Source organism: Armigeres subalbatus, chromosome 3, assembly GCF_024139115.2.
Source record: "Armigeres subalbatus isolate Guangzhou_Male chromosome 3, GZ_Asu_2, whole genome shotgun sequence".
Lineage (NCBI taxonomy): Eukaryota > Metazoa > Arthropoda > Insecta > Diptera > Culicidae > Armigeres > Armigeres subalbatus.
Window position 1 is genome coordinate 221149630 of NC_085141.1, and position 20955 is coordinate 221170584.

General features: G+C 42.6%; 2 protein-coding genes across 6 annotated transcripts in view; one reads left to right on the forward strand and one right to left on the reverse strand.

Annotated features, from left to right (window-relative positions):
* Positions 1–20955, reverse strand: part of LOC134220092 (ras GTPase-activating protein raskol) — a 654763-nt gene that overhangs the window by 361649 nt on the left and 272159 nt on the right. The gene's annotated exons all lie outside the window — the stretch shown is intronic.
* On the forward strand, positions 175–3133 carry LOC134225739 (proton-coupled amino acid transporter-like protein CG1139). The gene is made up of 7 exons (XM_062706068.1): positions 175–473; positions 539–595; positions 653–803; positions 865–986; positions 1042–1368; positions 1436–1648; positions 1708–3133. Exons 1-7 carry the CDS (start codon positions 445–447, stop codon positions 2117–2119), a joined length of 1311 nt encoding a protein of 436 aa, XP_062562052.1. The 5' UTR covers positions 175–444; the 3' UTR covers positions 2120–3133.

Below are 20955 nucleotides of genomic sequence, written 5' to 3' on the forward strand. Positions count from 1 at the left end.
TAGATTTGAACGAGTCATCAGTAGAAATGAGCTCCACACATTAATGTCAAATTGGTGAATGTAACCAATAATGGTGGTGCGACACGCGATATTTATATCCGACAGATCAGTTACAACTGATCTGCCCACTGCTTTGTTTCAACCAGCATCAGTAGTATGGCTTGGACCGGGGACGATGTCAGTGAGCTGTATGGCGAGCAAAATTATTCAAATGCAAAACCGAAAAAAAAAGCCAACATGAAAAGAGTCGTTCAATAACCTTGATACCAATTAATCGCATTCGTTGATGTTGGTCGTGCAGTAATCATTTGAACCTCCAGCAGTAACAGCAACGCACCATTCTCGATTGGGGGACGCCAACACCCGGGGCTAGTCTGCGTGCATACATCGTGTGGAACGGTTGGTGCTTAAAAATTGGTTCGGGTTCTTTTGCAACCAAAGATAATGTCGACGAAGGAGGCATGCTACAGAGAGTTCGTATTGAATAACTTGTACGATCAATGGTAATGGAATTTTAAAACATTTGAATATTTTTCAGAAAAGATGCAGAGGAATATGATCCTTTCAAGCACAGAGATGTTAAAAAACCAACCTCGTAAGTAGTTGTTTCTTTTGGTTGAAAAATTAATTCAAATAATCTAAAATGTTGCAGAACCATCGGAAGCTTCATTCACATAGTGAAGGGATCGTTAGGAACAGGTATTATGGCCATGCCATTGGCTTACAAAAATGGTGGTCTTCTATTTGGCTCGATAGGCGCCGTGATTATATGCATTACTTATGCTCATTGCGTGCATTTATTGGTAAGATTTCGTCCCAAATTTGAATTTAAAATAAAAACATTACACTGAATGTTGTTTAAAGGTCAGTACATCACAGAAGCTATGCAAGAAAACGCAAACACCGTCGCTCGATTATGCCGAAACGGCTTACAAAGCATTCGAAACCGGACCACAACGGACACAATCATTGGCAAAATATGTTTCGTAAGCTATTCTCTTTCTGATTATTCCGAATGGATTATAAACAATTCCATTGCAGAGTGTTCATAAACAGTATGCTGGTGATAGATAGTATACTCCTGATTTGCCTCTACATCGTCTTCATAGCCGAATCAATCCAAGGTGTTCTTTACAACGAGTACGGATTAGAATGGGATACTCGAATATATATCCTACTACTTCTGGCTCCTACCGTAATTATAATGCAGGTCCGTGATCTGAAGCAGCTTGTCCCATTCACGGCGGTATCCAACTTACTCATCATTACTTCTGTAGGGATTTCTCTGTATTTCATCTTCAGTGAGCCTATAAACATTGCTGAGAGAAGTCTGTGGCCAAAATGGACAACTTTTCCCCCGTTTGTCAGGTATGATCACTTCAATATATGGTGAGCCAACATCGATTCTATGTTTTGTATATTCTGCCGTCCACAGTACAGTCTTGTTCGCAATATCTGGAATCAAACCGGTTCTTCCAATAGAAAACAAAATGAAACACCCCAAAAACTTCCTTCGACCCTTCGGGGTTATGCAGAGTGGTCTTGGACTTCTCACAATTATCTATAACATAACCGGGTTCTTCGGTTACGCACAGTACGGTGAAGAAGTAAAAGGATCGGTCACTTTAAATCTACCAAGTGGAAGCGGGTGAGACTTTTCCGAACATTTTCGAATAAAAAAACAAATAATGAAAATTTTATCCACAGCTGGGCCGAAATTACGCGGCTGGTCTCCGCCATCGGTATACTCGTCTCGCTGGGATTCACTTTGTACATCCCGATGGAAATTATGTGGCCCCACATCGAACCGAAGATTCCCTTGAAGTGGCACAACGTGGGACAAATTGGCATTCGAACCGCGTTGGCAATCGCAATGGTTGGATTCGCTCTCATTGCGCCGTCGGTTGAATCCTTCATCGGATTGTTGGGATCGTTCAGTACGGCGTCCCTGTCGGTTTTGATTCCGATTGCCGTCGATCTGCTGTACCGGTGGCCGAACGATTTTGGCTGGTGGCGGTGGCGATTGGTGAAAGACTCGGTGCTGGTTTTGTTCGGACTGTTCGTGCTAACAGTGGGGACGTACTTTGGTATACTTGATATTGTTGAGATTTATCAGTAGAATAGTGAATCGGTTATAAGATAGGGTAAAAAACGGCATTGGCAGTTCACGACAATTTTAGGCAGCCCTAGCAACATTTGCATAATTCAACAAAAATAAACCACTTAGGTACGTAACACGTGAAGACACAATTTAAAGTATAGGCTTTCTTTAGTATAGATTTTTTATGTTGAAGTTGGAATGTTTGAAGAATTAATAGCCAAAACACTTGTGCACCTCCGAAATCTTTGCCATTATTGCATTGCCAAAGAAAACAGCACACGAATAGCAAACTTGTACTTACTGTTTTGAGTTGTCCGTTTTTCCTTTTTATGATATATGACATAATAGACTTCAAATGTTTACCGCTGTATGAACTTGTTCAGAGCAAATATATTGAATATTTGCTTCAATTTTGGAAGAAAGAAATCGCAAATAAAAAATAACTATCGATTTCATTGGCAGCAGCACAGTTCGGAATCAAGCTTCAAAATGTATTTGTGAAAATATTCAGCACACACTAAATAAATGGAAATTTTGCAAAATTAGTTTAAAAAACAATAGTGTTTTATCTGGCTATTAGGCTGATTATACAAATTGTATGAAACATGATAGCCACATCGTACTAACGTTTTACCTATTTTGAATTCGTGTTGCAAAGTGTTTAAAACGTGTTTTGACTATCTGTATGCACAATCCATAGTTTACAAGAAGTCCACAAAATAAATGTTTATCTTGAGCTTGCTTTTCTGATTCAGAAAACTGAACTTAGTTTAAGTTGAGTCAGATGACCGTGCGCCGTTAATTCTCCAGTGATAATTATAAACAAACCAGAACAAACAAATACATAAACAGAATTCAACTTTAATGTCTGGTTACCAATGAAAGCATTTTGCGAACAATATAAATTGCTATGTTAATAAAAGAAATGTAGCATGTTACTTTTTAATTGAAATAACAAAGTTTGTGATAATAGCTTTTCTATTTAGTGAGCACCAATCATCAAGAAAGAGGCTACAAATGCATGTTTTAGATTAAATATTCGTTATTTTAATCTTTTAATTTGGCAAACGTCTTAGGTAAATAATAATTGGTACTTTCACTAGAAAGATAATAAAAATATTTTACATTAACAATGCTTTTTTCTACATTTTTATTTGGGAATTAAGTTGAAGCTAAACCAAAAATTTCAAATAAACTATAAATATTTTATACTATATTCTAATATCAAATCCAAGCCAACAACAATTGTTCTAAACTTAACGCATCCAATATTATTTTTTACATATACAATAAGTCATCATTTATCTCTACCCACAACAGATCACTTTCCCTTTGTTATTGTCCAAAGATGGTCTAGTAGCCTAAATTTTTGAACATATCGACATAAAGAGAGTAAATCCTGACCAGTGTTGTAAAATGTCATTTGCATTCGTTTGCATAATTTTCCCAGAACTTTTTTCAGTAGTTAGCTATCAACTATCAAGTATGACAAACTTAAAGCGCTTAAATGTGACTACAACTTTGTCTAACAAAACATTGCTGTAAATATGTAATCTGGGGCGTGGGAGGCAAAATGTCATTCTAATGACATTATGTCAAATGACACGTGACATTTTGGAGAGATTTCAATCTCTAGCCTCAGATGTTATATTTAGAGCAATGTACCTTGAACAAAAATATAGTCCTACTCAAGCGTTATCAGTACATATAAAATTATGAAGTAAATTTGGCTTCTGAAGAAAGTTATGAACAAATTAGTCAAATGACATGCAGATGACATTTTACAAGCCTGATCCTGACTATGATCAGAGCTACTCAGAACTATGATCGAGATAGAGAGATATCGAGATAGGGAGGTTATCGAGATATAGAAAGCCCAAATGTATGTAGATTGAAGGGACTGAGGAAACCATCGACATAGGGAGAGATATCTAGATATAGAACATCGAGATGTAGAGAGTCGACTGTAGTTATATGGAAGACGATACTGAAGACCGAATACATGTTTCTTGAGGAGGAGAATATCTATGAAACATGCAAAAACAATATCCACTGCCTACCGGTGGGAATCGAACCCACACCTCCCAGTGCGCTAGACGGGTGCTTAACCACTATGCTTAGGAAAACTCAATGCTGCCCTAGTAAGACCTTTTAATTATATCTATTGAACGGCTACTCAGTCTAAACATTTTACAACCAGTTTTTATCCGACAGTTCGACACGGAAATTCTTATTCAAGGGTAAATATGTTCTGTTGTTTGTCGTCGTATGTACAACCTTACTTAAACCGTCCGTTTGTCTAAATGTCCGTACATGACTACGAATCAGGACTACCACTGGGAACAGTTCCGGGGCCCTTGAGTGAGCTTATGCATCAAAATAGGCCATTTAAAAAAAACAGATTAGTGTTGTGTATGAGACACTGCCGCAAGCAAGACTTTGGACAACGTGTACTTCAAGAAATTTCTTATCGGATCAGTTTTTTTTTTGTTCAAAAGGGTGAGCTTAAAAAACGGTTTATTTTTGATACATTTAATGCGCATTTCCTATCATTAACAGCAACAAATCTTAAATCAGATTCTTGCGAGAAAATTTTACTTAATTCCTACTGTCGCCAACATCAGCCACTGAAATGCTAAAACGCCATCTATGCGAATCAAATTGCTGCAACGGCTTCCTCCGAAGTGCACTTGCGATTCGGCTACCGTTACCAAATGATTATTTAGTGTGATTATTCAAGTGTGTATAGGAGCCAGACAACACAAAATACTCATCCTACTTGCACAGACAAACAGACGTTCATTTCATTTATTTAGTCTACATCTATACAGATAACACTGAATCAACAATTTGACGCCACAATACACGGTTCGAGGCCGCATCTCTCCATCCTCGAATACGCCCCACGCTCGCCAAGTCGTTCTGCACCTGGTCTGCCCATCTCGCTCGCTGCGCTCCACGTCGTCTCGTACCTGCCGGATCGGAAGCGAACACCATCTTTGCAGGGTTGCTGTCCGGCATTCTTGCAACATGCCCTGCCCATCGTACCCTTCCGGCTTTAGCTACCTTCTGGATACTGGGTTCGCCGTAGAGATGGGCGAGCTCATGGTTCATTCTTCGCCGCCACACACCGTCTTCTTGTACACCGCCAAAGATGGTCCTAAGCACCCGTCTCTCGAATGCTCCGAGTGCTTGCAAGTCCTCCTCGAGCATTGTCCATGTTTCATGTCCGTAGAGGACTACCGGTCTTATTAACGTCTTGTACATGACACATTTGGTGCGGTGGCGAATCTTTTTCGACCGCAGTTTCTTCTGGAGCCCGTAGTAGGCCCGACTTCCACAGATGATGCGCCTTCGTATTTCACGACTAACGTTGTTGTCAGCCGTTAGCAAGGATCCGAGGTAGACGAATTCCTCGACCACCTCGAAGGTATCCCCGTCTATCGTAACACTGCTTCCCAGGCGGACCCTGTCGCGCTCGGTTCCACCCACAAGCATGTACTTTGTCTTTGACGCATTCACCACCAGTCCAACTTTTGTTGCTTCACGTTTCAGGCGGGTGTACAGTTCTGCCACCTTTGCAAATGTTCGGCCGACAATGTCCATGTCATCCGCGAAGCAAATAAATTGACTGGATCTGTTAAAAATCGTTCCCGGCTGTTACACCCGGCTCTCCGCATGACACCTTCTAGCGCAATGTTGAACAACAGGCACGAAAGTCCATCACCTTGTCTTAGTCCCCGGCGCGATTCGAACGAACTGGAGTGTTCGCCCGAGATCTTCACACAGTTTTGCACACCATCCACCGTTGCTTTGATCAGTCTGGTAAGCTTTCCAGGGAAGCTGTTCTCGTCCATAATTTTCCATAGCTCTACGCGGTCTATACTGTCGTATGCCGCCTTGAAATCAACGAACAGATGGTGCGTTGGGACCTGGTATTCACGGCATTTTTGAAGGATTTGCCGTACAGTAAAGATCTGGTCCGTTGTCGAGCGGCCGTCAACGAAGCCGGAGACAAGCAGACGTATCACTCGTCAAATTTGCATCATTCACTGATTTACTGGTCGATCCAAATAATAATTAGTTTCCCAATCGATAACTCGTGGCACGCGCATCGGGTGTGCTTGAGATTGGCGTTTGCTCACTATCGCCATTTGGTTCGTGATTTGCCCAACTAACTGAAATCAATAGATGCTATTAGTGTTTGAATAACGGAAGGCTCTGTTCAAGAGGCTAGGAAGCCTCTTTTCCAGAGGCTCGGACGCCTCCTTTCAAAAGGCTCGGACGCCTTCGTTAAAGAGGCTCGGCAGCCTCCGTTCAAGAGGCTCGGAAGGCTCAGTTCAAAAGGTTCGGAAGGCCTCCGTTCAAAAGGCTCTGAAGCCTTCGTTCAAGAGGCTCGGAGGCCTCCTTAAAAGAGGCGCGGAAGCATCCGTTCAAGAGGCTAGGAATTCATATTTCACGAGATTCGGAAACCTTCTTTCGAGAGGCTAGAAAGCCTCCTTTCAAGAGGCTCGGAAGCCTCCTTTCAAGATGATCGGAAGCCTCCTTTCAAGAGGCTCGGAAGCCTCCGTCCAAAAGACTCGGAAGCTTCCGTTCAAGAGGCTCGGAAGCCTCCTTTCAAGAGGCTCGGAAGCCTCCTTTCAAGATGCTCGGAAGCCTCCTTTCAACAGGCTCGGAAGCCTCCGTTTAAGAGGCTCGGAAGCCTCCACTCAACAGGCTCGGAAGCCTCCGTTTAAGAGGCTCGGAAGCTTCCTTTCAAGGAGCTCGGAAGTCTCCGTTGAAGTGACTCGGAAGCCTCCTTTCAAGAGGCTCGGAAGCCTCCGTTCAATAGGCTCGGAAACCTCTGTTCAAGAAACTTGGAAGCCTCCTTTCAAGAGGCTCGGAAGCATCTCTTCAGGAGGCCTGGAAGCCTCCGTTCAAGAGTCTCGAAAGCAAGCCTCTGTTCAAGAGGCTCGGGAGCCTCATATCAAGAGGCTCGGAAGCCTTATATCAAAAGGCTCGGAAGACTCCTTTCAAGAGGCTCGGAAGTGGCTCGGAAATCTCCTTTCAAAAGGTTCGAAAGCCTCCAGTCCAGAGGTTCGGACGCCTAATTTCGAGAGGCTAGGAAGCCTCCTTTCAAGAGGCTCGGAAGCCTCCTTTCAAGATGCTCGGAAGCCTCCTTTCAAGAGGCTCGGAAGCCTCCGTTTAAGAGGCTCGGAAGCCTCCATTCAACAGGCTCGGAAGCCTCCGTTTAAGAGGCTCGGAAGCTTCCTTTCAAGGAGCTCGGAAGACTCCGTTGAAGTGACTCGGAAGCCTCCTTTCAAGAGGCTCGGAAGCCTCCGTTCAATAGGCTCGGAAACCTCTGTTAAAGAGGCTTGGAAGCCTCCTTTCAAGAGGTTCGGAAGCATCCCTTCAGGAGGCCTGGAAGCCTCCGTTCAAGAGTCTCGAAAGCAAGCCTCTGTTCAAGAGGCTCGGGAGCCTCATATCAAGAGGCTCGGAAGCCTTATATCAAAAGGCTCGGAAGACTCCTTTCAAGAGGCTCGGAAGCTTACATTTAAGAGTCTCGGAAGCCTCTGTTCAAGAGGCTTGGAAGCCTCCGTTCAAAAGACTCGGAAGCCTCCGTTTAAGAGCCTCGGAAGCCTCTGTTCAAGAGGCTTGGAAGCCTCCGTTTAAGAGACTCGGAAGCCTTCGTTTGAGAGGCTCGGAAGACTCTGTTCAAGAAGATCGAAAGCCTTCGTTTAAGAGGCTCGGTAGCCTTCTTTCAAGAGGCGCGGAGGCCTCCGTTCAAGAGGCTCGGAAGCCTCCTTTCAAGAGGCTCGGAAGCCTCCAGTCAAGAGGTTCGGACGCCTCCTTTCAAGAGGCTAGGAAGCCATATTTCAAGAGATTTGGAAACCTCTGTTCAAGAGGCTAGGAAGCCTCCGTTAAAGAGGCTCGGAAGAATCCTTTCGAGAGACTCGGAAGCCTCCTTTCGAGAGGCTAGGAAGCCTCCTTTCAAGAGGCTCGGAAGCCTCCTTTCAAGATGCTCGGAATCCTTCTTTCAAGAGGCTCGGAAGCCTCCGTTTAAGAGGTTAGGAAGCCTCCGTTCAAGAAGCTCAGAAGTCTCCGTTCCAGAGGCTCGGAAACCTCTTTTCAAGAGGCTTGTAAACCTCCTTTCAAGAGACTTGGAAGCCTCCAATCATAAGACTCGGAAGTCTCCGTTCAATTAGCTCGGAAGCCTCCGTCCAAAAGACTCGGAAGCTTCCGTTCCAGAGGCTCGGAAGCCTCCGTTCAACAGGCTTGGAAGCCTCCGTTTAAGAGACCCGGAAGCCTCCGTTTAAGAGGATCGGAAGACTCTGTTCAAGCAGCTCGGAAGTCTCCGTTCAAAAGGCTCGGGAGCTTCCGCCCAAGAGTCTTGGCAGTCTCCGGTCAAAAGGCTCGTAAGCCTCCGTTAAAGAGGCTCGGAAGCCTCCGTCCAAGAGACTCGGACGCTTCCGTTCAAGAGGCTCGGAAGCCTCCGGTCAAGAGCCTTCGTTCAAGAAATTCGGAAGCCTAATTTCAAGAGGCTCGGAAGCCTCCATTTAAGAGGCTCGGAAGCCTCATATCAAAGGGATCGGAAGCCTTATATCAAGAGGCTTGGAAGCTTCCGTTTAAGAGTTTCGGAAGCCTCTGTTCAAGAGGCTCGGAAGCTTCCGTTTAAGAGTCTTGGAAGCCTCTGTTCAAGTGGCTCGGAAGCCTCCGCTCAAGAGCCTCGGAAGCTTCTGTTCAACAGACTTGGAATCCTCCGTTTAAGAAACTCGGAAGCCTCCGTTAAAGACGCTCGGAAGACTCTGTTCAAGAAGCTCGAAAGCCTCCTTCCAAGAGGCTCGGAAGCTTCAGTTGAAAAGTCTCGGAAGCCTCTGTTCAAGAAGCTCGGAAGCCTGTTCTTAAGAGGCTCGGAAGCCTCTGTTCAAAAGGCTCGGAAGTCTCCTTTCAAGATGCTCGGACGCCTCCTTTCAAGAGGCTAGGAAGCCATATTTTAAGAGATTCTGAAACCTCTGTACAAGAGGCTCGGAAGCCTCCGTTTAAGAGGCTCGGAAGCCTCCGTTTAAAAGGCTCGGAAACCTCTATTCAAGGAGTTTGGAGGTCTCTGTTTAAGAGACTCGGAAGCCTCTGTTCAAGTGGCTTGGAAGCTTCCGTGTTAGAGACTGAGAAGCCTTCGTTTAAGAGGCTTGGAAGACTCTGTTCAAGAGGCTCGAAAGCCTTCGTTTAAGAGGCTCAGAAGCCTCCTTTCAAGAGGCTTGGAAGCCTCCTTTCAAGAGGCTCAGAAACCTCTGTTTAAGAGTTCGGAAACCTTCTTTTAAGCACGGAAGCCTCCTTTAAAGAGGCTCGGAAGCCTCCGTTCAAGTGTCTCGGAAGCAAGCCTCCGTTCAAGATGCTCGAGAGCCTCATATCAAGAGGCTCGGAAGCCTCATATCAAAAGGCTCGGAAGCCTCCTTTCAAGAAGTTTGGAGGTCTCCGTTTAAGAGACTCGGAAGCCTCCTTTCAAGAGGCTCGGAAGCCTCTGTTCAAGAGGCTTGGAAGCTTCCGTTTTAGAGACTCAGAAGCCTTCGTTTAAGAAGCTCGGAAGACTCTGTTCAAGAGGCTTGAAAGCCTTCGCTTAAGAGGCTCAGAAGCCTCTGTTTAAGAGGCTCGGAAGCCTTCTTTTAAGCTCGGAAGCCTCCTTTAAAGAGGCTCGGAAGCCTCCGTTTAAGAGTCTCGGAAGCAAGCCTCCGTTCAAGAGGCTCGGGAGCCTCATATCAAGAGTCTCGGAAGCCTCATATCAAAAGGCTCGGAAGCCTCCTTTCAAGAGGCTCGGAAGCTTCCATTTAAGAATCTCGGAAGCTTTTCTTCAAGAGGCTCGGAAGCCTATGTTCAAGAGGCTTGGAAGCTTCCGTTTAAGAGTCTCGGAAGCCTTTGTTCTACAGGCTCGGAAGCCTCTGTTTTAAAAGCTCGGAAGCCTCCTTTCTAGAGACTCGGAAGCCTACTTTCAAGAGACTCGGAAGCCTCCTTTCAAGACGCTCGGAAGCCTCCTTTCAAGAGTCTCGGAAGCCTCCTTTCAAGAGGATCGGAAGCCTCCGGTCAAGACGCTTGGAAGCCTGCTTTCAAGATGCTCGGAATTCTCCTTTCAATCTGTTCGAAATTTTCTCAAAACACCTTCTTTCAAGATGCTGGGTAGCGTCGTTTCAAGATGCTCACCTCTTTTCAAGAGACTCGGAAGATGCCTAAGAGGCTCGGTACAATTGATGTATAATATTAATTTGAATTGGAAAGTTTCACAGAATGAAAATGTCAGACAATTTTTCAGAGAGCCATATATCCCGTTAGTTTTGAGGTCCGTTTTTAATACCGTGGATCCCCGGTAATTTGACCGTTGTTAATTTGAACACTATTTAATTTGAAAATCGTTCAAATTAGAAAGTTTGCTAACATCATTTAGCACGCGGTTTGGAGAAAAGAAAAATGAAACAACGTGTAACGGAACGCAGAATCAAAACAGAACTACAAAAAGAGCAGCCAGAAACCGGTTTCTCTGATGCTCATATAGTAATCAGAAATTCAAATTAAAAAATGAACCCCTTTAATATGAATGAGATAGTGTTCAAATAATCGGGGGTCCACGGTATATGTTATGAAAGATGCTTATTATCATTTACAGCTAAAAATTAAGAGGTACCTCAATGCAAGCATAAGTTCCGAGGGGTACCTCTCAAGACAAAAGTTGAGAACCGTTTTATGGCCTTTTCTATTAAAAATCTCTTATTTTCCACAAGACGTCATATTTTTCTATTCGAAACGATTGATAAACTGAAAAACTGATAATTGGGTCCTAAAATGAAGAATCGATATTCGATTTTCTTTCAGGGAACGATGAAGTTACTCATCCTCAGTTGCGTCAGTTGTTCTTCCGACTCAAAAGTCGAAAGGATCATTGTTGAATTTGAAATTTAGAAATAGATGAAAAATGCTTCCTCGACATTTTCGGTCTTGTTTGACGTACGGAATAAACGCACTACCAAAACACCGCAGGGCACTTGACTCAACCTGAGGCTGAGGGTTCATTCGTTCTGATAATATGTCGCCTTTTCAGCAACAGATGTTGCTCAGCCCAAAACATGTCTTAAAAAGTCTCAAATACTAAAATATCATTTTTACTGACTTAGACTATTATCAGAATTTATATAACATTGGTTCATGTATTCTTGACCGATGCACTATCGTTTGCAACCATAAACGATGTAGGGCTCAATTAAAATTTGTTTGAATTAAATCAAGTTTCACACGAGTCACAAACCTCGTAACAATGGACCAAAAAAGTGCACATTTTGGCTTGATCGATAACCTACAATGTGTATCGTGTTAACAATTAATTGCACTTTAATTGATTTTTCATGTGTTTTATAACGAAATTAATGATAATACAAAAATACATAGATCTACAAGCCGGTTTGTTTTCGAATAAGAACTAGGTGATTATTCGAATCAATGTAGCGTAGAAAATGGACGTTAGGCATAAAATGACCCAAAGATCACCCTATGACATAAAAAAGGCAGAATTATGCCAAACGTTCATTATGCCTAACGTCGCGAACCCCTCAGATTCATCATCCACTATAGTTCATGCTTTTGAAAATTTCGGTAATAAAGATAATTCTTCTTCTTCTTCTTCTTATTGGCATTACATCCCTACACTGGGATAGAGCCGCCTCGCAGCTTAGTGTTCATTAAGCACTTCCACAGTTATTGACTGCGAGGTTTCTAAGCCAAGTTACCATTTCTGCATTCGTATATCATGAGGCTAGCACGATGATACTTTTATGCCCAGGGAAGTCAAGACAATTTGCAATCCGAAAATTGCCTAGACCGGCACCGGGAATCGAACCCAGCCATCCTCAGCATGGTCTTGCTTTGTAGCCGCTCGTCTTACCGCACGGCTTACGAGGGCCCATAGATAATAATAATATTATAATTTAATTGATGTATTCGAATCAAAACTGTTTTTCTCAATTTATTTGGCACATACTGCGTATGATGGTGATTCGTTCTTGAACTACATCTTTTGCATTCCACATGAGAACTTTGTTGTTGATATTTTCACGCTAAGCACACTCACGTTGGGTAGGTGTTGCTGTTTAAATTTTGACACCACCACGAACAAGATCAGGTGGGTTGCGGATGACAAATCGAAACCGAATACCGGTGGTTTCAGTTTACCATATCACTACTATTGGGAACAGCATCGCTACGCCTTCTCATACTAGCAAGTTTGATGACCGGTTTACAACGCAAACCGTTTGATATGTTTGCCTTTCTCGTACGTTTAGTGTATCGAAGAAAAGCTATAATATCATTTCAAAAAGGATCTGCAATTCATATACTATTCGAATCAACAAGATTAATTGATATGATGTTCGTATGCTTGCGAATTTTTATGTCTACTTAAACTGTTATGCGTCTTTTGGTACTTAGATCCAAACTAAAAACAACGTGTTGCAGTAAAAGATAAATTCGTTTCTATTCGTCGGCACAATAACTTTTCGAAAATATATGCAAAATATTGTATCAACACAGTTTTATATAATGTAAAAACCGTACAATGACGAAAACGCACGAGTTGACAGTGAGCAAGAATATTTAATTTATACCAGAGATACAATCAAACATATGGTTACTTGATACGCAATACAATTCTTGGGAAAGCATTCAACTTAAAACTTCCACGTGGCCGCGAGATATGTGCAGTCGAAATGGCGTTGTAGTCATATACGACTCACATTTTTTCGCTCGATGAAAAAAAAACGTTCTGCTTAAATCATGACTGTGTTATTGAGGAATAAGACATGCAACACCCCGATTGTTCAATTCAAATGCCAGCAATGCACGTCAACATTGTTTAAATAGAAAAGTTATGATGTAGGGTAAACTGGGGTAATATGCACCCCCGGGGCAAAACGACCTTTTGGCATTTTTAGCGGTGTTCCAGGAATATTCTCAAGAATGTTTACTACGGAGTTGGTAGTTCGAGATCCGAACTACATGCTCTGTAGTAAATACTATCGAAAAACTGCCGAAAATGTACTCAAAAATGCCAAAGGGTCGTTTTGCCCCGGGGGTGCATATTACCCCAGTTTCCCCTAATTTTGCCAAATTTTAATTTATGGCGTACTGCCAAACACATTATTATTAAGTGTGCTGTACGCCTACCCACCAAAACAGTTTTTGCCAACAGAAAGCAGAGCTGTCTATTTTTGGCGCCACAACCTTCACAAAGTCAACTTCCGGTGCACAGGTGTGTTTATGTAGGAATTTTGCGCTGCAGGCGCATGTGAACCGACGAAACCAAAAGAGCACACACAACAAGAGGGTAGTTAGGCCTACATACGAAAGTGGATTCGCAGATCTCGCACGCCCACTCTGAACCAAAAATTGTGCGGTTCTGCGTGGAAACTGCAAGGCGGAGCAGCGAACGGCTTGAAGACTTGTTTACCGACACACGCTCCAAAAGTGGAATTTAATTCCGTTCCCACACGTATGTGTATTTGAGGTGTGCAATGCAGTTGGTCGTATAACTTGATTGGTTATAAAATCGGTTGGTTTACGATGCGCGCCTGGAAGCGGAGCATTTGCTGATTCTTAGTTCATTAGGAATAACTCATTCGATACCTACAAGCTGTTCTCGAGTTGTAATTGTAAACAAGTTGGAAACACAAAGAACGCATCTCAATAAAACAAATTCAGCTTCCGCAACTATAAATCGACAATTTTATAAATGTTCAGTGTAAAAGACAACACACGTAACTTTGATTTTTTTTTTCTAAATAAACATTCTAATCCTATCAGCCAAACTAATTCATGATATAATGAGACTAAAACGATGATACTCTATGCCCAGATGTTCATTGATTTCTTCCACAGCTATTAAGTATTAACTACAAGCTAAGATACTATTTTCGAATTCGTACACCTAACCAACGGACACCAGGTTTTGTTCTTAATATCTTCCCGTGAAAACTAAGAAGAACTTGCAATGGATATTCCAAATAAATTTCACACAAAAATCCCAATTTCGATGAAAATTTGGAAAAAAAAATCCGTGGAAAATCTAAAGAATTTTCCACGAAAATGTAAAAAAATGTGTAAATTTCGAAACTTATTGTAAGAAGAATTTTCTATGGAAATGCTGAAAGATTTCCCGTTGTAATCCAAAGGATTTTTCATTTCAATCAAATTTTCAAATGGGGAAGGGACGTTTGTCTGAAAGGCCTTTTGGCCAAATGCCGCAAAGCCATTTGAACATAAAGCCAAACCCATCTGTCCGATAGCTATTTGAATGAAATGGACATACGGTCGAAAATGACTTTCCCAAAAAGATCGTTTGGCTGACAAAACTCATGTCGTTTGGCAGAAAGGTCCAATGGCCGTGATGGGCGCGTAATTTTGTCATTTTGATGAAAAAGATGATTGACCAAATTGGTCATTTCCCCGAAATGCCGTTAGACGAAATAATTGGACATTTTCGGTCTTACCACCGTTTGGCCAATCGGCCTAAATGAATTTGAATAGATGACTACGTAACGTGTTATTTGTTACGTGACAACATCAACCGGATTCTGCTTCAAATTAACAATATTTTTGAGTTGATTTATGAATAACACTATTAATGTTGATTCAACCATATATTTGTTTCAACTATGCTTTTCAGCTGCTATTGTCAAATAATGCATCATAAAACAACAATACTCATGGCTGTTTTTACTTTCAAAAATGCAGCAAAACTACATTATCGACTATACGGTGACATCAAGTAAATATTGGTCCTTTCTCCGTCCAAACGACTTTTTCGGCCAAGGACCAGTTCGGTCAAGGGATGGTCCTTATTTGGAAAACGGTTTGGCCGAAAATGTCTTTTACCGATAACGACATACTGTCGAATTGGTAATTTGGCCGAAAAAGCCGCTTGTCCTAACAGGTTGTTTGGCCGAACTGGTACTTGGCCGAAAAAGTCGTTTGGACGGAGATATCATTTGCTCGAACAGGCAAAATGTTTAATTCAGTTGAATTACTTTTGGCCTAACGATCTTTCTCCGTTTTGAACAATTTCCCGTGGGTATTCCGAAGATTTCCGTGAATATTTAACAATTTCACGTAGAACTTTTGAAAAATTGTGAAATTCCGGCAAATTCCCCAGGGAAATTCCGAATAATTTCCCATAGAGATTGAAAAAAAACTCACTGAATATATAATAAACATTAAATAATTTCCCGCTAAACTTCTAATTTCCTTTCCTTTATTTCTCTAATTTCCCATACTCTATTCGGTTACAGTCATCCCATTTGCATTTTGGAGTTTCCATATTCCAGCTTATGATTCGATTTAAAAGACTTAACCTTGTATGGGGCTAGCTGGGACTATGTCCAAGGGCTTAACGATCTCTCCCCAGGCCATCTCCGAGTGGTGTTTAGAGATGTCGCAAATTAATCGATTACTTCGATTAATCGATTCAACGTTGTGATAATCGATTAATTTTGAATCGATTATTACCCAACGATTAATCGATTCAATAATCGAGAGGAATCAAGAGTAATCGATTAGTTACTAATCGATTTATTAGGATTTTACGACATCATAAGGATGTCGCAAATTAATTGATTACTTCGATTAATCGATTCATATTTGTGATAATCGATTTATTTTGAATCGATTACTATCCAAAGATTAATCGATTCAATAATCGACAAGAATTGAAAATGATCGATTAGTTACTAATCGATTAATCGGGATTTTACGACATCTCTAGTGGTGTTGCCTGCCTAGGATCCGACAAAGCAAGTGTGTGCTCAAAGCGAACAAACCTAAGTCCTGGTGTTGAGTGGGACCCTAAACAGACCTGACATGAAGGCCCTCCGACGAAACAGAAGGTTCGTGCAGGCCCAGGCCTGACATATAAGATAATACGACTCGATACAATCGGCAACGACATAGACGACGAATAAAAGATTACGTTTGGCGACTTGGGACATGGAACTGCAAGTCACTAGGCTTCGCAGGTTGCGACAAGATAATCTACGATGAATTACATCCCCGCCACTTCGACGTCGTAGCGCTGCAGGAAATCTTCTGGAGAGGACAGAAAGTGTGGAAAAGCGGGCATCGAGCGGATACCTTCTACCAAAGCTATGGCACCACCAACGAGCTGGGAACCGGCTTCATAGTGCTGGGAAAGATGCGCCAACGCGTGATTGGGCGGAACCCAATCAACGCAAGGATGTGCAAGCTGGAGATAAAAGGCCGTTGCTTCAATTATAGCACCATCAACGTGCACTGCCCCACACGAAGGGAGACCCGACAACCAGAAAGAAGCGTTCTAGTTATGCACCGCTGGAGCAGACAGACGATGGATGTCCACTGCGAGACGATAAAATTGTCATCGGCGACATGAACGATCAGGTAGGAAGAAAGGGAATGTATAGACCGTTCATCGGACTGGTTAGTCTGCATACTGTATCGAACTTTTTTTGAACTTTATTTTTATGTATCGAACGGCAACGGCCAGCGATGCATATATTTTGAAGTCTTCCGCGGAATGGTAGTCCGAAGCATTTTCTTCTCCCGCAAGAATATCCACAAGGCCACATGCAAATCACCTAATCAAGAAACGAGAACCAAATCGACCACGTTCTAATAGACGGTAACTTCTTCTCCGACATCACGAACGTACGCACTTACCGCAGTGCGAATATTGAATCCGACCACTACCTCGTTGCAGTATGCCTGCGCTTAAAACTCTCGACGGTGTACAACACGCGTCGGAGTCGTCCGCCGCGGCTGAACATTAGGTGGCTACAAGACGGTAGACTAGCCCAAAACTATGCGCAGCAGCTGGAAGTGGCACTTCCAACGGAAAAGTAGCTAGGCTATTCGATCCGCCATTGGAAGCACCGCAACCGCTGCACTAGGCACGGTGCCCCCGGATCAGAGGAATGACTGGTATGACGGCGCATGTGAGCAATTAGTTGAGAAGAAGTATGCAGCATGAGCGAGATTGCTGCAACACCACACGAGGGCGAACGAGGCACGACAAAACTCGATTTTTCGGAGGAAAAAGCGTCAACAGGAAGATCGAAACCGTGAAGAGATGGAGCTAATGTACCGCGCTAATAACGCACGAAAGTTCTATGAGAAGTTCAACCGTTCACGTAAGGGCAACGTGCCACAGCCTGATATGGGTAAAGACATAAACGAGAACCTTCTTTCGAACGAGCGTGAGGTGATCCAAAGGTGGCGGTAGCACTAAGAAGCAAGGATGTTATCGATCATTTAGTATTTTGTCAATAACTCATTCCAGAAGCTGAATTTCAAAAAGTGTTGTATGGTGAACTTCTAGTGCGAAGGTTTTTCTACAACTCTGCCTAACGGTTCGTTGTTTGAATTCCACTAGGAATGGAGTTATAGCTATAGTTTCAGTGACTTAGACTAAATGATAACAAAATTCCAATCATTTAGTTTGAGCTACTACAACTAGCGCTATAACTCCGTTATTAGTTAAATTCCAACAATGAACCATTAGGCAGAGTTATAGAAAAACCTTCGCACTAGAAGTCCACCATACAACATATTTTGAAATTCAGCTTCTGGAATGAGTTATGACAAACTACTAAATTATCGATAACATCCTTGCTAAGAAGAACACCTTAATGGCGATGTGGCAGACGAAGATGGCGGTATGGTAATGAACCTGCGAGCACGCGCGCTGGACATACAATTTCCGACTCCGAATCTAAAGAAATCCTTCAAGAGATCAGTCGGCTGAAAACAACGAAGCCCCTGGAGTTGACCAACTACCAGAAGAACTGTTTAAATACGGTGGGGACGCACCACAGGCTAGAGCGCTAAACAGGGTAATTACCAAGGTTTGGGAGAATGAGGTTCTGCCGCATTAGTGGATGGTAGGTGTCGTGTGTCCCATCTACAAAAAAGGCGATAAGCTGGATTGTAGAAACTACCGCGCAATCACATTTGGGCTTATTCTACGAGTGGAGTGACGTGAGAATGCTCGAATGACGTGAGAAGAGTCGTATAGCCCCATTTGAACAACACGGTCACCTCACGTGAGAATTGCTAAAATCGACTCACCTCACGTCACTCGACTCGTAGAATAAGCACAATTGCTAAGCGCCGCCAGCAAGGTACTCTCCCAAATTTTATACCGCTGACTAACACCAATTGCAAGAGAGTTCGGGGGGCAGTACCAGGCGGGATTTATGGGTGAACGCTCTACCACAGATCAGGTGTTCGCCGTACGTCAGGTATTGCAGAAAGGCCGCGAAAAAAACTTGCCCACACATCATCTATTTATCGATTTCGAAGCTGCATATGATACAATCGATCGCTATGGCAGCTAATGCACGAAAACGGATTTCCGGATAAACAGATACGGTTGATCAAGGGGACGATGGATCGGGTGATGTGCGTAGTTCAAGTTTCAGGTGCATTCTCGATTCTATTCGAAACGCGCAGACGGTTACGGCAAGGTGATGGTCTTTCGTGACTGCTATTCAACATCGCTTTGGAAAGGGTAATACGAAGGGCATGGATTGACACGAGTGGTACGATTTTCACGATTTCCGTCCAGTTATTTGGTTTCGCCGACGACATTGATTTTTGGTCCTACATTAATAAAAAAAAAGTGCAACCACGGTTTGCGCTAACTTGACGTACCGCTCGCAGATCTCCAGCACACCTACCGAGGCTACAAATCTTTTCGCTGATTTCTTTCACTCCGTACATGACGCCGAACCTCAATTGGCTCAACAGCAATACATAGACAGCCTTCCATCGTACAATCTTCGCCTTCCTCCTGTTACCATCAAAAACGCTGATATTCTTGAGGCTCTTAGCTCTGTCGATGCATCGAAAGGTCCCGGACCCGATCGATTAGCACCTGCTTTCATCGAACATTGTGCCATAACACTAACTATGCCAGTCACTGCAATCTTCTGCCGTTCGTTTACTGAAGGAGTACTCCCGGACGCTTGGAAGCTTTTTCGACGACATTCATACGCTCAAGTCGCTGTATTGCTGTTTGGTCCGCAGTGTTCTCGAGTACGGTGTTCAGATCTGGGCCCTCATCATTTATTCTGCATGCACCCGCACGTCGGCTTCGGAGTAAACAAATGCTATGGATCCCCAGCCACCGCTCGCAGTACGGAAATAAAATCCCTTAGACTCATGCTATAGACGTTTTAATGAAGTTAGTGAAGAGTTTGGCTTCAACATTAATACAATAGTATAGGATTAAATTAATTTAAATCAGTCTGTGCGGCTTTTTAGTTTAAAGTTGAAGATGGTGATCTGAATAAATTAAAAAAAAAGCTCCGATCGAATGTAGTTCGCCGCCGTACCAAACTGACTATCTACAAAACGCTTATTAGACCGGTAGCTCTCTACGGAGACAAGACCTGGACGATACTCGTGGAGAATCAACGCGCACTGGGAGTTTTCGAAAGGAAAGTGGTGCGTACCATCTGAGTGGTGTGCAGATGGCTTACGGTACGTGGAGGAGGCGAATGAACCACGAGTCAGCTGTTAGGAGAACCATCCATCGTTCACATCGTGAAAACAGAAGACTTCGGTGGGCCGGGCACGTAGCCAGAATGTCAGACAATAATCCGTTGTAGACAATATTCATGTTTTATATTAAGACTATTTAGTGTAAGATAAATTATAAAAAAAAAACATATAACCGAGAAGATGTGCGATGGATCTCAATGTCTGTGTTCGAAGGAAGATGGGGGAGCTGTTCCATTTTCCATCTCATTGAACATGCATTCATCTCTTCGCAAAATAAATAAATACACCACCAAACGCTTCTTTTTACTAACGTGCTCACTGCTGAAAACATCACAAAAATAAGGCATAAATCAAATTCCTTTTCATTACTTTACTTTTGGTGGGATGAACATGGGAGATATGATCTCAAATGAAATTCCGAACAATTCCTCTATACCACGATGATACGAATTTTCCTCGAATAGTCAGCTGACATGCTGCATTATCGGTGTCTGTCATCGATGCAAGATCGACCCTACTGAAGGAGCGTAGTTTTAATTATCCCTAGTAATACTCCTCCATACCGATCCCGACGAACGATCTGGAAAATGAAGGTTCACATCGGGAGCCATGTTTCACAAAATGCGAAGGCATCGCATTACAGTTTCACTATGTGGTTTCACCCAACCCGAGCAGGAGGAATTGGCTCAATAATACTTAATTTTGTTATTGATACCATACTCTGTTATGAACTAGCCCTGCATAAGAGGTAAAATACCAAAGGAATAATACCAAAAACTAATATGCACAATACTTAAGCCATAACAAACTCAGTTATTAAATTGAATTTCAATACCAAATGCATAACCAATTATTATTCGTTTGGTATTGAAATACCTAAGCATGGTATGCCTCAAGTATTCTGCATATAAGTTTTTGGTATTATTTTTTGGTATTTTACCTCTTATGCAAGGCTAAATCATACCAATTTCTGTTATCAAGGTCGTCGCTCCTGCTCGGGAATCGGTGATTGTTAGATTTTCTAACAATTTTGTATTAGAACCTACAAAAACCTGTATAAGAACTGGGCATATGCGAAAATATTATATGAGACCTTACAATTTTGCAAATATTTCTTACAATATTTGTACGTGAGCTTACATTAAATTATTTTGTATAAAAATCTAACAATTTCGCATATGCCCAGTTCTTATACAGGTTTTATAGTCTCTTATGCAGTCTCTAACAGTCGCTGGTTGGCTGTTGTTATCTTAAAATTACAAAATACCTTTTTTTGGATGAACACTTCGACAAACAGCCATCAAAATACA